A 15988-nucleotide genomic window follows, 5' to 3' on the forward strand; every position below is an offset into this window, starting at 1 on the left:
AGAGAGGGCACAGAGGAGATTTACGAGGATGTTGCCAGGACTGGGAAAATGCAGCCATGTGGAAAAATTGGATAGGCTGGGGTTGTTCTCCTTGGAACAGAGAAGGTTGAGTGGAGATCTGATTGAAATGTACAAAATTTTGAGGGACCTGGATAGAGTGGAGGTGAAGGGTCTATTCGCCTTAGCAGAGAGGTCAGTGACGAGGGGGCATAGGTTTAAAGTGATTGGTAGAAAAATGAGAGGGGAGATGAGGAAAACCTTTTTCACCCAGAGGGTGGTGGAGGTCTGGAACTCAGTGCCTGAAAGGATAGTTGAGGCAGAAACCCTCAACTCATTCAAAAGGAGTCTGGGTATGCACCTTAAGTGCCATAATCTGCAGGGCTATGGACCAAATGCTGGAAGGTGGGATTAGAATAGGTGGATCATTTTTCAGCCAGCACAGACATGATGGGCCAAGTGGCCTCTTTCTGTGCCTTAAACTTTCTATGATTCTAAGTTCCACAAGTTTACATACCAATCTTGCCACCTCCTCAACCTGTAACATTTGCATCCTGGATGAGTCAATGTTTTATATTTACAAGGAGCATGAGAGGTTGCAGCCCCTGTTCCACTATTTGAAGGACTGCTCTGAAATTTTGACTCCACTTCATTCTGACATTCCTGATCTATGACCGCCCAGTATGGAGGGGAAGACAAGGTGGAAGTCCTTCTCTTGGGTCTGCTCCTGGTGCTGGCCAAAGTGGCCATTCACAGGTCCAGGTTAGGAGCAGCCCTTGGAAGTGGCCATCTTGTGGCCTGCCTCTCTTCCGCAGCTTTGCCCCGGGTGATCCTGGAGAAGGAGCGTACGGTGTACCTGCTACTCTTAAGGCCTTCTGCTACTGGTGGGCACCACAGGGACTGGAGTGCCTTGTAGTCATGGGTGGCAATATTATTTAATTTGGTAAGTTTCCTTTGTATTTTTATCATGTAACTTTCTATTACTTGTGCCCCTTTTTGTGCCCCAACCTTTGTTGGTTTTGTTTGATGATCCTGGGATAACCCAGTGTCCCTTTGTGGATGTTATAAGAAAAGGCAACTGGTTGTTTTTGGCTGTTAATATGAAGTTCAGTCGTATCATTAGAACTCACTGGCTGGGAAATTGCTTCCATTTTGCCAGCAATATTTTGCCAGAAGTGCAGCAGGAACTGGGTTGAAACATTAAACAGGGTTTCCACTGCACTTTATACCCAAGAAACGAGAGCAGATCAAAGGAATATCACAGTCACTATGTCCTCATTGCACCCCCCTCCCCGCCCACCACCGACACCACCACCACTACCACATTTGAAAATCTCTGCTCTAGTCCATTAAATGTTTTATGTGTCTCTACAAGGTTCCTTACGAGATGTCTCTTTACAGTGGTGAGGAGATCTCGCTTAACTTGCCATTCCTCATTACTGATTCTTCCAACACTGGAGATTAGCCTCCTTACTCCTCTTCCTTAAAATAGTTTGCAGGAGCAAACACAGTTGACAGAGAAAAGATGTAATAACAGCAAATACAAACAAATAGCATACTTATCGGCATTCATTTGAATGAAATGTTTTTTAGAATTCTTCTGTATATGTTGAACACCCTGCTTTGGAGCTTCTGACTGAGGCAAATTAGACATTCTCATCTCATTGCTTCAGCCTGCGCAAGCTGTAGTTCTGATTCATTTTCATTAATTCAATGCATTTGACAAAAACACCTGCCGTGTGAAATTATAGACACCAGACATGAAAGAGATGTTCACTCAGGAGAGGAATAAATAATCTTTTGTCCACCTATTGAATGAATAATGTTGCCTGGTGTAATCACATGATGTGCTATCCAGGACTTGTGTCATGCTACACAATACATATCAGTGGCTTTTAAAGATCAAGGTTCACCCTTTTAAGAAAATTCAATTGTAACTAAGAATTTGGATTAACTTGAACGACCTTTTAAAATGTTTTGTTTGTTTACATAAACTTAAACTGGTGATTTCCACCCCCCACCCCCCCCCCACATTGGGGAAAACAAGTAGGCGGATATTGTCAGCAAAGTCAAGCAACAGCCAATAATTTTATGTCCAAAGAACATTCTCAATGCTATTAGTGAACACTGGAATATGTACAACAAACTCGTTCTACAATGAATTTGCATTTTTCTGAATGCAGATATTCCAAGTTAGTACAACTACAATGTGTCTGTAGAGGAGAAAAATACTGTGTTGTAACTGGAGCAAGTCCAGAAACCTTCAATATGAAGAAGACATTGAGATTGATGGCCATATCTGCCATTACAGACCCTGTCGCAAGTTTATGGTGCCTCAGCAAATTCTGCGCAGCATCCTGGAATGAGGTCTTGGTGCCACTCAATAGCTGACTGTGGACCCTGTTTTGAGTTCTTAGTCTATATATTTTTCTCATGTTAAGGGTCTCAGACCTCTCCTGTAGTTGAGCCCTCATGCCCTATTATCAAGAGAGCGCCATAACCTGCACAATATCTGGGTCATTTTAGTACATCGAGGAATTTTATTTTAGCTACTGGTTATATCATGTGATCTCCTTTGACTGAAGTACAATAGAATAAGCACTTTGGGATAGGTGAAACAGTAGCCCATTATACATCTCTCATGATTTTTATTTCAATTGACTGCTGATTCACTATCACCCAGTTTAATCCATTGCACTCGGTCAGAACCTACCACTCCATTAGCAGCTTAAGCGACAAGTTGCCAAACAGGCTTCTTAACAAGTAAATGGATAGGTGAACAGAAGCAATGGCACATTGTATAATTATATTAGATACAAGCTTACCTATCCCTCCTGGTGGATGATGGCTTCAGACAGACCGCCCAATTTTAACAAAGGGTTGGAAGTGTCAGGTAGGGGCAGAAAATGGGGTGGAACGCAGCAACACCAGATTTCCAGTCCAAAGAAACTGACATAGGTTATCTTTTTGGACCAAGCAGGCATAAGTTGAATTTGGCCCATTGCAAACTATTGTACGAAAAGGAATTAGGACTGGTGGAATGGTGTTTTCCATCAGAATACCCAGTGGCCCCTCCTCTTGTGCCCCAGTGCACTGTACACTGACGAGATATAAGCATAAAGAACATTGGAATGGTGCAAGAGTGGCCCTCAGTGGGGGTTTATGGAACACTTCAAGACTGAATTTCTGGTCCCGTGAAATTAAATATCTTATAAAGGGGCCAATTTCACATGTTTCCTACACTTTCTAGCCACTTTATGCAAAGGATGACAATACCATGTCAGTGCCTGCAAATGGTCTGACCCCAGGAACTCTGACATGATCAGGCACTTGGGTCACAAATTCTGTTCCACCATAATTGCAATGATGGAATGGAATCATGGGTTTCTTTCAGGGTCTAATGTTTGTATTCTGCAGCTGTTGTGTCAAACAAGCTGGACAGTTTTCAGTGAGTGAACCTGGTTCTTAATCCGATATGCACAGTGAGATGCCAGCAAAAATAGTTAAAACTTGGAAGAGGAGGTAGCAAAGAAACTCATTGATTTCTGTAAAGTCACGTCCTTCAAAGGGGAATGGCCAGATGATTTCATGGAAATATTAGTCATAATACCTCTGGGGAAAAAATACTAAATGGTCGCAAATGTAGTGAGTTTCATACGATCAGTTTGATTCCACATGCCTCAAAGATTGTGCTGAGATTACTACAAGAAGGGCAAGAGCAAAAGCAGCTCTTGATAAGATCAATTTGACTTCTGCAGAGGATATGGAACACTAGACAAAAGGGAAAATAAAAGTTCTGTGTGAGAGAAGAATCTCTTGGCATTTCTTCATGGACGAAGATTGTGGGAAGGTTGTACTGATCGGTTTCAGGCCCTCTGGTGGCTAGTCAGGGCTATCCGTGACCGGCAGATTCTCCCACAGCGGCTACAAGTGACGGTGTAGTCGCTGCTGGAGGCAAATGGATCTATCCTTCTCCTCCTTTTCTCTTTCATGCTGGTTCTTCACTCAGTTTCAAAGGTGTCTGTAGCATTCCCAATGTAGCATCTCCAGACATTCTGATCTATGGCCTGCGCTTCCCACTGGCGGTGATTGATGTGGCACACGGAGAGAGACTTCTTCAGGGAGTCCTTGGAACATTTGTGTGGGGCCCCGCTGTTCCTTTCACCAATGGTCTGCTCTCTGTACAACATGATCTTGAGGAGAATAGAACATAGTCAAAAGATGTATATTCGCTTTTTAGAGTTTGAAAACATCTTCAGTATGGTGAACTAAATAAAATTAATAGAGGTACAGTGGAATATGGCGTGATGAAGGCTTTGTATTTGAGACAAACTGAAAGTATTAGGGAGTCAGATGGAGAGTCAGAGCCAGGAGTGATTGGAAAGGAGTGTGACAAGGACTTTTTTTATTCTTTCATGGGATGTAGGCGTCACTGACAGGCCAGCATTTTTGCCCATCCCTAATTGCCCTTGAACTAAGTGTCTTGCTAGGCCATTTCAGAGGGCAGTTAAGAGTCAACCACATTGCTGTGGGCCAGACCGGGTAAGGACAACAGATTTCCTTCCCTAAAGGACATTAGTGAACCAGATGGGTTTTTATGACAATCGATGATAGTTTCTTGCACCATTACTGAAACTAGCTTTCAATTCCATATTTTTATTAATTAATTGAATTTAAATTCCACGAGCTGCTGTGGTGGGATTTGAACCTGTGTCCCCAGGGCATTACATACGAACATAAGAATTAGGAGCAGGAGTAGGCCACTCGGCCCTTCGAGCCTGCTCCACTATTCAATTAGTTCATGGCTGAACTGATTACTCCTCATTTCTACCTACCCCCGATAACCTTCCACCCCTTGCTTATGAAGAATCTATCTACCTCTGCCTTAAAAATATTCAAAGACTGTACATCCGCTGCCTTTTGAGGAAGAGAGTTCCAAAGACTCAGGACCCTCTGAGATAAAAAAATTTCTCCTCATCTCTGTCTTAAATGGATGACCCCTTATTTTTAAACAGTGACCCCTAGTTCAAGATTCTCCCACAAGGGGAAACATCCTTTCCACATCCACCCTGTCAAGACCCCTCAGGATCTTATATGCTTCAATCAAGTCGCCTCTTACTCTTCTAAATTCCAGCGGCTACAAGCCTAGCCTGTCCAATCTTTCCTCATAAGCCAACCCGCCCATTCCAGATATTAGTCCAGTAAACCTTCTCTATACTGCCTCCAACGCATTTACATCTTTCCTTAAATAAGAAGACTAATACTGTACACAGTACTCCAGATGTGATCTCACCAATGCCCTGTATAGCTGTAACATAACCTTCCTACTTTTGTATTCAATTCCCCTCACGATAAACAATAACATTCCATTAGCTTTCCTAATTATGTGCTGTACCTGCATGCTACCTTTTGCGATTCATGCACTAAGACACCCAGATCCCTGGCTCTCTGGATTGCTAGTCCAGTGACATTACCACTACACCATCATCACCCCCTAAAGGATGCTACTTATCACCTGTGCTGTTCAACGTGTATACAGCAGCAATGGGAAGGGAAACATTTAATTAGGTAGAGGCAGGACTGAAAGCTGGAGGTCAACTAGTGAAAGCTGTTAAACTTGCAGATGACTAAACCTTGATAGCATGCAGCATGAATGGACTACAGTTGTTGGTAGATAGCCCAATACTGAAGCAATGGAATGAAGATCAAAGTGGACAAGACCCAAGGTTTTTAAGAATGCAGTTGAAACAGTGAGAATTATAATAATCAAGAAACAATTGGATCAGGTAAGACTGCTGAAATATCTGGAAAGTATATGGTGCAAGTGTCAAGGAGATGAGAGCTAGAATTACAATGAGAAAGTTGTATTTACTGGAAGGAAGAGGATATTGTCATGCCCAGTAAAGACATATCATATTCCTACTTTTAAAATAAGAACTTTATTCACGATGGATTCTTAATCCAAGGAAGAGGCATATAAATCCACCAGAAAAAACAACAGACCTGAGGATTGGGAGCAGTTTAGAATTCAACAAAGGAGGACCAAGGGATTGATTAAGAAAGGAAAAATAGAGTACGAGAGCAAGCTTGCGGGGAACATAAAAACTGACGTGTAAAAGTATCTATAGGTATGTGAAGAGAAAAAGATTAGTCAAGACAAATGTACGTCCCTACAGTCAGAAACAGGGGAATTTATTATGGGAACAAAGAAACGGCTGACCAACTAAATGCATACTTTGGTTCTGTCTTCACAAAGGAGGACACAAATATCATACCAGAAATGTTGGGGAACACAGGGTTTAGTGAGAGAGATGAACTGAAGGAAATCAGTATGAGTAGAGAAATGGTGTTGGGGAAATTGATGGGATCGAAGGCCAATAAATCCTCAGGGCCTGATGGTCTGCATCCCAGAGTGCTTAAGGAAGTGGCCCTAGAAATAGTGGATGCATTGGTGGTCATCTTCCAAGATTCTATAGACTCTGGAACAGTTCCAAAAGATTGGAGGGTAACTAATGTAACCCCACTATTTAAAAAGGGAGGTAGAGAGAAAGCAGGGAATTATAGACCAGTCAGCCTGACGTCAGTAGTGAGGAAAATTCTAGAGTCCATTATAAAAGATTTTATAGCAGAGCACTTGGAGAACAGTTGTAGAATCGGACAGAATCAGCAAGGGTTTACGAAAGGGAAATCATGCTTGACAAATCTACTAGAATTCTTTGAGGATGTAACTAGTAGAGTTGATGAGGGGGAGCCAGTGGATATAGTTTATTTGGACTTACAAAAGACTTTCGACAAAGTCCCAAAAAGAGATTAGCATGTAAAATTAAAGCGCATGGGATTGGGGGTAGTATATTGCGATGGATAGAAAATTGGTTGGCAGACAGGAAACAAAGAGTAGGGATAAAGGGGTCTTTTTCCGAATGGCAGGCAGTTACTAGTGGGGTACTGCAGGGATCGGTGCTTGGATCCCAGCTATTCACAATATATATTAATGATTTAGATGAGGGAACTAAATGTAATATCTCCAAATTTGCAGATGACACAAAACTGGGTGGGAGGGTGAGTTGTGAGGAGGATGCAGAGAGGCTTCAGGGTGGTTTGGACAAGTTAAGTGAGTGGGCAAATGCATGGCAGATTCAGTATAATGTGGATAAATGTGAGGTTATCCATTTTGGTAGCAAAAACAGGAAGGCAGATTATTATCTGAATGGCTATAAACGGAGAGAAGGGAATATGCAACGAGACCTGAGTGTTCTTGTACACCAGTCGCTGAAGGTAAGCATGTCGGTCCAACAGGCGGTAAAAAAGGCAAATGGTATGTTAGCCTTCATAGCGAGAGGATTCAAGTACAGGAGCAGGGATGTCTTGCTGCAATTATACAGGGCCTTGGTGAGGCCACACCTGGAATATTGTGTGCAGTTTTGGTCTCCTTATCTGAGGAAGGATGTTCTTGTTATCGAGGGAGTGCAGCAAAGATTTACCAGACTGATCCCTGGGATGGTGGGACTGACGTATGAGAAGAGATTGAGTCGGTTAGGATTATATTCTTGGAGTCCAGAAAAGTGAGGGGGGATCTCATAGAAACCTATAAAATTCTAACAGGACTTGACAGGGTAGATGCAGGAAGGATGTTCCCGATGATGGGGGAGTTCCGAATCAGGGGTCATAGTCGAATGATACAGGGTAAACCATTCAGGACTGAGATGAGGAGAAATGTCTTCACCCAGAGAGTGGTGAGCCTGTGGAATTCGCTACCACAGAAAGCAGTTGAGGCCAAAACATTGTATGTTTTCAAGAAGGAGTTAGATATAGTGCTTGGGTCTAAAGGGATCAAAGGATACGGGGCGAAAGCGGGAACAGGTTACTGAGTTGTATGATCAGCCATGATCATAATGAATGGCGGAGCAGGCTCGAAGGGCTGAATGGCCTACTCCTGCTCCTATTTTCTATGTTTCTATAAAATTGACTTTGCTTTTTAAAAAATGGTGAATAATTCTGCAAACAATGGCCATTGATTGAAGGTCAGACAACCTGACCTGTGAATTAGAACTTTGCCTCACTGTTAAGGACAAAAGGATACATTCCAGGTTAATAGGTGTCAATTACACCCATCCTGAAACCATCAAGCGGCATTCCTGAATTGAATGGTTCCTTTGGAAAAAAAGTTGTGAAGTAAACACATATTAAAGAATGATTCCCATTCAAACATCAAACGATGGTCATGGTTATCATATCTTGGCCCAACAGGGGAAATGGCCAAGTGTATCCTAACAGAAACTAATGTGAGAGATTTTTACCTTAAAAGGTAGCTCTGGAGCGAGGGAGAGAGAGGGAGAGAGAGAGGGAGAGCGATCACAAGAACATCACAGAAACAGTTCAGCCATTAACTGTGGAAAGAAACCCAGCAAAGCAAGGAAGAAGCCCTGCTGCTAATTCTACACTTCAACTTGGTGCAGTAGAGAACTGAAAATAACCCACCACCTCCAATCTGAATTCCTGATGACCAAAAATCTACAACACCTCAACAAATCAAGACTACAAACAACCCAGGCCTGCATCTTTATAAAGGACTGTCCTACTTGGAAGATTCAACAGGTTTACCGTAAACCATGAACATTGACCACGCCTTGAATTCTTACCCTTTACCTTCTATCTATCTTCTCTTGAGAGTGCACGTGAGAGTGAATGTGTGTGTTAGTGATGTTGCAAAAATTTTGGGGAATGAATAATGTTCAATAAATAGTTAAATCTTCTGTTTTAAATCTACAAGAAAATCTGTCACTGTCTGTTTATTTGGCAAGTTAAACACTCGAGCTAACTCATCATTTTAAACAAAACACGATTACGATCACTTGGGAGTTTAACAATTGGAATCACCCACATCCCTTTTCACCTGTCTGTAACAGTACAACTAAATAGAGAACTGAAGAAAAGAATCATGAAGACTTTGTTATAGAGTTTAGCACGGAATCATGGAGGTTGAGGAATGAGGTCAAGCTTCTAGAGAGCTCATGGGTTTGGAGTCCCATGAATAAGAAAAGTGGCTGGGAGGTTTTAGCAATGATACAAGACTGTACTTTGCCTGAGGTTATCTGATAAAAGCAATTGGATAGGATTGGGCATGTGCTGAGAGGGGATGGGATATTGATAGACGTGTTAGAAGGAAAGACAGAAGGGACAAGACAAAGGGGGGAACCCTTTGGGACCATCGGAAGAATGGGAAATTGTATGGAGATTTGAATAGAGAAGCACAAGTCAGAGTGGTTAGGAAAAGGGTGTATTGAACCAGGAAGTGCCTTAAGCAGACCACTGATGATGATGATGAGAATGTATATGACATTATTGTCAAAAAATCACTGCTGCCAGAGAATGGTAGATGTTCAGTTATTGTAAATAATGTTCCATTACTCGTGGATTCTTCACCCTGAGTACCTCACTCCTAGGTGTGATATGACACTGCATATGCATTAGAAATTTTGAAAGATTGCCGCAGATGCCATGCCAGCAAAGAATGATCTGCATGGATGGATACCACTGAAGAGGAAGATTGCTTTTCAGAGAAGAAATCCCTGTGTGTCCGAGGTAGCAGATTCCTGTTGCCTCCAGTCTTTGAAGAATCCCTGCATCAAGAGTGGTTCCTGTTGCCTCCTGTGTTTTGGGAAACCCTGAAATCTCAAGAAAGTTTCTACTGCTGGACTGCTGCTTTTCAAAACCCAAGCAGACCTGTTGCTACACCTTTGCTGAAAGACCTGTATGATGCCTGCTGCAGACAAAGTGATTTGAATACCTAACCACCACAAACTGTTCATCAATCTTGCCTGGAGAGACTTCGAATGGCATCCTATTATTCAACTCTGGAACACCTCACCATACCAAAAACATCCTACCAGAATGTGATAAACAGCTGTAAATCAAAAAATCATTTTCCCCAGTTAACTGTTTTTTCTTTTGAATGCTTGTGTGTTTGCATGCATGAGGGCCAAGGAATTAAGGAGCTTTTCATATATATAGATTTATCTCGTTAGTAATTAAGACCTATTATTTCTTGTCTAATAAATAGTTAATATTGTTGTTGTTTAAAGAAACCTGGTTTGGTGAACTTTATTCTGGGGGATTCATTCCGTCTTCGCTGCCTCCGGACAATCCTTGGCATCAGGTGGCAGGACCATATCTCCAACACAGAAGTCCTCAAGGCGGCCAAAATCCCCAGCTTATACACCCTACTGAGTCAGCGGCGCTTGAGATGGCTTGGCCATGTGAGCCGCATGGAAGATGGCAGGATCCCCAAGGACACATTGTACAGCGAGCTCGCCACTGGTATCAGACCCACCAGCCGTCCACGTCTCCGCTTTAAAGACGTCTGCAAATGCGACATGAAATCCTGTGACATTGATCACAAGTCGTGGGAGTCAGTTGCCAGCGATCGCCAGAGCTGACGGGCAGCCATAAAGGCGGAGTTAAAGTGTGGCAAGTCGAAGAGACTTAGCAGTTGGCAGGAAAAAAGACAGAAGCACAAGGGGAGAGCTAACTGCGAAACAGCCCTGAGAACCAATTTTATCTGCAGCACCTGTGGAAGAGTCTGTCACTCTGGTATTGGCCTTTATAGCCACTCCAGGCGCTGCTCCACAAACCACTGACCACCTGCAGGCGCTTACCCATTGTCTCCCGAGACAAGGAGGCCAAAGAAGAAGAAAGAAGATTCTGGGGGATGAGTAGAGTGTCTAATTTGGCTATTCTTTGGTAGGTGGAAAACTTTCTTGATATGCTATGGCTTGTGGAGCAGTGGGACTGAATTAGCAGTGCATTACTCCTGCCTTGATCGTAACAATTATATTTTTAATTAATTAAGTGCTGGAATCAAAGGACAGTTGCCATGGAAATGGAAGTGTGTCTGAGTGGGAATTCACACTGCAGGTATCAGTCTGCTTCTTGACAGTTGCTTTTTCAGAATAAATTCAAGCACTGGTTAGAATAAATTATCTTGCTGGAATTATACACTCCATCTTTGTATTGCCTGTAATAGAAGTAATTGATGAAGTAATAATTATTCTGTAAGACATGATGTTCCTATGAAGCAGTGACCCACTTCTCCCCCTCGCACCGCCCCCCCCCCCCCAACCAGAGTAAATATTGTTTTAAGTAACAAGGTATTATATGCTTTTCCTAGAACTTGTACTCATAACAGTCCACTCCAATAGGCAACCCTGGCAAGTTACGGCTCATCAAAAGGGCATTCCTTCCATGATAATGCAACACAAGCCCCAATAGAAGGTCATGAGCAGTGTTTGCTGCTAGAAAACGTTCCACCCTCCCCAGGTGGTTCACTGGGTCAATATACTGCTGGTGCGGTGCTGTTCTGTACATTTCATGAAGGTTCTAGGTTGAATCTGTTGATCACAGTTGGAGCACTATTTTGATCTTCATGACCCCAGACTAGAAGAGGGAAAAGAAACAGGCAGGGTTCTGCATCTAATCATCATTCAGTGGTATTTGCTGGAAAGCATGCTTGTCTAGATGATGGGTAAGAATGGGATTGGGTTCAGCTGCATTGCCCACGTCCACTATGGGTGCAGGCAGTCCTCCAGTACCTTGTTTAAGTGAGAACCTAGATAATGCATGTAACATTGACACATGCACAATTTCCTGCACGTGTCAGTACATAACAATCAGGAATGAGATCACTGGCTGATTAATTGTTTTACCTCTTGCTACACCAATGACACAAAGGCCGCACATATCCATAATTGGATATTAATGTGTTCCATTTTGAGAATTGCTGCTTACTGTGCGCTTGTAAACCAGATCAAGAGATAAACTTTAAAGCACTGAAATGAGGGAGGAAATACAATCAACCCCTCTGTGCATTAAACTCGCAGCCAACTTGCAGAAGATAGTATGCTAAATTACTATGTCATTCATTCCCTTGCAGATGTTACCTGAATGGGCCCCAGCAGCTAACTCTTCCTCCTTGTCTTAGTAGGGTGCTGAACATAGTATGTTAAGGCATGATTTGGTGTTGCACTGAGCCATACAGATCAGAAGGTCCCTGGGTTCTTGCCCCTGCTTTCTATCTGATGAACCCTGCTGGAAGGTACCTGTTTATGAATGTCACATAAAGTGAGGATTGAGTTTTCCTTTGATGCCCTCCATAATCAAATAACCTGATACCATTGACCAGAAACTGATCTGGAACAGCCATATAAATACCGTGGCTACAAGAGCAGGTCAGAGGCTAGGAATCCTGCAGCGAGTAACTCACCTCCTGACTCCCCAAAGCCAGTCCAAGGCACAAGTCAGGAGTGTGATGGAATACTGTCCACTTGCCTGGATGAGTGCAGCTCCAACAACACTCAAGAAGCTCAACACCATCCAGGACAAAGCAGCCCGCTTGACTGGCACCCCATCCACAAACATTCACTCCCTCCACCACCAACACACAGTAGCAGCAGTGTGTACCATCTACAAGATGCACTACAGCAACACAACAAGGCTCCTTAGACAGCACCTTCCAAACCCGTGATCTCTACCAACCAGAAGGACAAGGGCAGCAAATGCATGGGAACACCACCACCTGCAAGTTCCCCTCCAAGTCACACACCATCCTGACTTGGAACTATATCACCGTTCCTTTACTGTCGCTGGGTCAAAATCCTGGAACTCCCTTCCTAACAGCACTGTGGGTGTACCTACCTCACATGTTTTGCAGTGGTTCAAGAAGGTAGCTCACCACCACCTTCTCAAGGGCAATTAGGGATGGGCAATAAATGCTGGCCTAGCCAGTGATGCCAACATCCTCTGAATGAATTTTTTTAAAATGCCAACCATTGTGCTGACTCACAGATAAAGAATTGGCACTTAGCTGCGATACCACAGGCTTGCTGGTACTCATGGATCTTAATCCAAACAAGAGTCTGGAGAGCAGGGAGAAAATTGAGGACAAAAGTTTGTTTTGGTCACTTCAAATTAAGGAAGAACAATGATGTCAAGCAATATTGGTTAAATGGTTTGTTTCTATACAGTACAGTGGTTTGTTTCCTAATCTAGGACTTTGAATTAATTGAAACACAAAGTAAAAAGAGCAGAGCACTTTTGTTTTGATTTGTTTATGGACTCTGTAGACTGAACTCTTCTTTTTTATTTGTTGTCCCAGGCTTTTCAAGTGGAGCGAAGTGCACAGTCTGCCTAAGGAAGTCCGGAGTAACTGGCCAAACAGGAAAACCCAGAAGAAAAGCTAGCGCGGGTTTAGAAAGCAGAGCATACCCGTCTAATTAATTCTGCTGCACGTGGAGGGGAAAAAATGTTGTTTAGCTTTGATGTAATCTCTCGCCTGACAGTGGATTAAGGAAGCTGAATGGCAGCAATGAACATACAGAGGACTTGTGAGGCAGTGAGAGCAGACAGTGCTCTCATCTACATGCTTTGTTTTACCTCTTTTTTTTGAGCACATATCAATAGTCACCTTGGCAACAGCTCTCTCACAGACATACCTCTTCATGAAAATAAGAGACGCACAAGAGATGCTATAAATCTCTGAAGCAGCGATCTGAGCTCCAGTTCAGACGAAGAAAGACTTTTTGGGAGATTTGGTTTATGGCTCACAGTACGGGAATAAATCAGCAGCAGTTTTACTTAACACCTTATCACGGAGAAATCAAGCTGCTTATTTAATTTCTCAGAGGACTAAGGAACTAACGAGTGAGCTGGCTGCTGGTTCAAGGAGTCTGATTCTGTCAAGCTTGTTCCAAAGGATGATGGAGCTTTTTTAACTGTTACTAAATCTGAGGCAAAAGAAGATTTAGCAGAACCTTCAACTGTGTTTGCAAAGGGGAGTAGAGAATTAGGTAAAAGCAGAAGCTGAATGTTTGACTGAAAGGGAAATTACCAGCAAGCAGTCTCTGTTGAGCATCTTTAACTGCTACGTGCCAGCATTTAATGGAACAGCTGAAGCATTCTCTGAGGATCTCCAATTAAACCAACAACAAGCCTCCATTAAATTAGACAGGGATAAACAGTGCAGTTGATTTTTGGCACTTTTCCACTTTTGACCTCTGCCCTCCCTGCTGGACTCAACAATACATCAAAATCAACAGCGAAAACTTGTCACAACAAAAGGCCTGAGCCCAAAGTGCAACAGTGCGACAATGAAGTGCTCGCTTCGGGTATTTATCCTCTTCATTGCACTACTTGTTGCCTTTCTGACTTCACTGTTTTTCACCTACACATGGACAGGTGTGGCCAACATGCCCTACCTGGAGACCCAGGGTGTGGAAGATGCCCACCGGGTCAAGCTGGTACCCAGCTACTTGGGCGTGCAGAAGTTGAGCAAGAATCTTGTGGGTCAGAAGACGTGTGCTTGTGATGATTGTGTGGGTGATCTTGGAGTTTCTCAGTGGTTCGATGAGCGCTTTGATCAGGACATTCTGCCACTTTGGACAAAAGAAAACATAAAGTTACACCCTGATGTGTACAACTGGTGGGTGGTGAGTATCTTTAAACTGACATAATATGACTAAAATATGAATGTTTTTTGAATTTTCTCCCCTCACTTTCCGAAGGCATTCCATGGGTGCTGACAACACTGCAGTACCTCACCCAAATGCTAGCCAGTTAGTGTCAGCTTGCTATTTGAATATGGAGGTATCTCAAACAACCATAACTTCTCTAGTCTCTCCACATAGCTGAAGTCACTGATCCCTGGTGTCATTCTAATAAATTTCCTCTGCACCCACTCCAAGGCCTCGATATGCACACAAATGCATAGTAATCAGGAGCTGCAACCCTGGCTGATTCCACCCTCTCCCCACCACCCTCCCCTCTCCTGGGAGCATTCATGCTAATTATAGCACCCACACTACCAACTTACCAATCTCACACAGAGAGACCAGAAGATACTACCTGCTATTAGGAATGGAAATGTCACATTGGTGCGTTTGCGGTTTCAGTTAAGGCAGTTCTGACAAAGGAGAGGGAAATTATTCTCCTTCTAAACATGGTGCATTGAATCATATAATCTTACAGCACGGAAGGTATTTAGCCCATCTTGCCTGTGTGGGTTCTTTCCCCATTGCCTTACACATTCTTGCTTTTCATGTCTCTATCCAATTCCCTTTTGAAAGCTACTGTTATAACTTCTTCCACCACCCTTTCAGGTGATGCATTCCAGATCGCAACAACACGCTGCATCAAAGAATATCTCCTCATCTTGTCTCTGGTTCTTTTGCCAATTATCATAAATCCTCTGGTTACCAACCCTCCTGCCAGTGGAAACAGTTTCTCCTTACTTACCCTATCAAAACCCTTCATAATTTTGACCACCTCCATTAAAAGATCCTTTAACTTTCTCTGCTCTAAGGAGAACATGTACCAGCGTCTCTAGTGTCTCCACATAGCTGAGGTCACTGGTCCCTGGTGTCATTCTAATAAATCTCTTCTGCACCTACTGCAAGGCCTTGACATCCTTTCTAAAACAAGGAGCCCAGAAACGGACACAATATTAAAGCTGAGGCCTAACCAGTGATTTATAATGGTTTAGCAGAACTTTTTTTTAACTCTATGCCTCTATTTATAAAGCCAAGGATCCCATCTGCTTTTTTTAACAGCTTTCAATTCTGCCACCTTCAAAGATTTATATGCATAAATCTCTAGGTCTCTCTGTTCCTGCACACCCTTTAAAATTGTACTGAAAATAGTTTATATTTGATTTAAGATTGCTTAATGTTGATGACAGGTACCAAAAGTGTCCCTTTTCCCAGCACTGATGGCCCTCAATTCAATGTTTTCATCATGGATGGCAGAATATGTAAGAATATCATTTGGCAAATGTTCTGCCTACGGTAGTGATAAGTGTGGGAATGTGGGTTCACACTAACTATGTATCTCAATGGCTAGAGCTGTTTGTGGAGTCATCATAGCTAAAACAGCGTTCAGTGTAAAGGATAAGAAGCTGAAGGAATGGGAAGGTTAGTCATCCATACCTTGAGGGTCTGGGACA

General features: G+C 42.9%; 1 protein-coding gene across 19 annotated transcripts in view; it reads left to right on the forward strand.

Moving 5' to 3' along the window:
• st3gal2 (ST3 beta-galactoside alpha-2,3-sialyltransferase 2) overlaps positions 1-15988 on the forward strand; it is a 448231-nt gene that overhangs the window by 295982 nt on the left and 136261 nt on the right. For all 19 annotated transcript variants that reach the window (XM_068049795.1, XM_068049788.1, XM_068049799.1 and 16 more), the window contains one exon: positions 13148-14477. In XM_068049795.1, coding sequence (XP_067905896.1) covers positions 14139-14477 — 339 coding nt within the window. In that variant the 5' untranslated portion in view covers positions 13148-14138. The remainder of the gene's footprint in view (positions 1-13147; positions 14478-15988) is intronic.

The sequence above is a fragment of the Heterodontus francisci genome, chromosome 17 (assembly GCF_036365525.1).
Source record: "Heterodontus francisci isolate sHetFra1 chromosome 17, sHetFra1.hap1, whole genome shotgun sequence".
In the NCBI taxonomy this organism is placed as follows: domain Eukaryota; kingdom Metazoa; phylum Chordata; class Chondrichthyes; order Heterodontiformes; family Heterodontidae; genus Heterodontus; species Heterodontus francisci.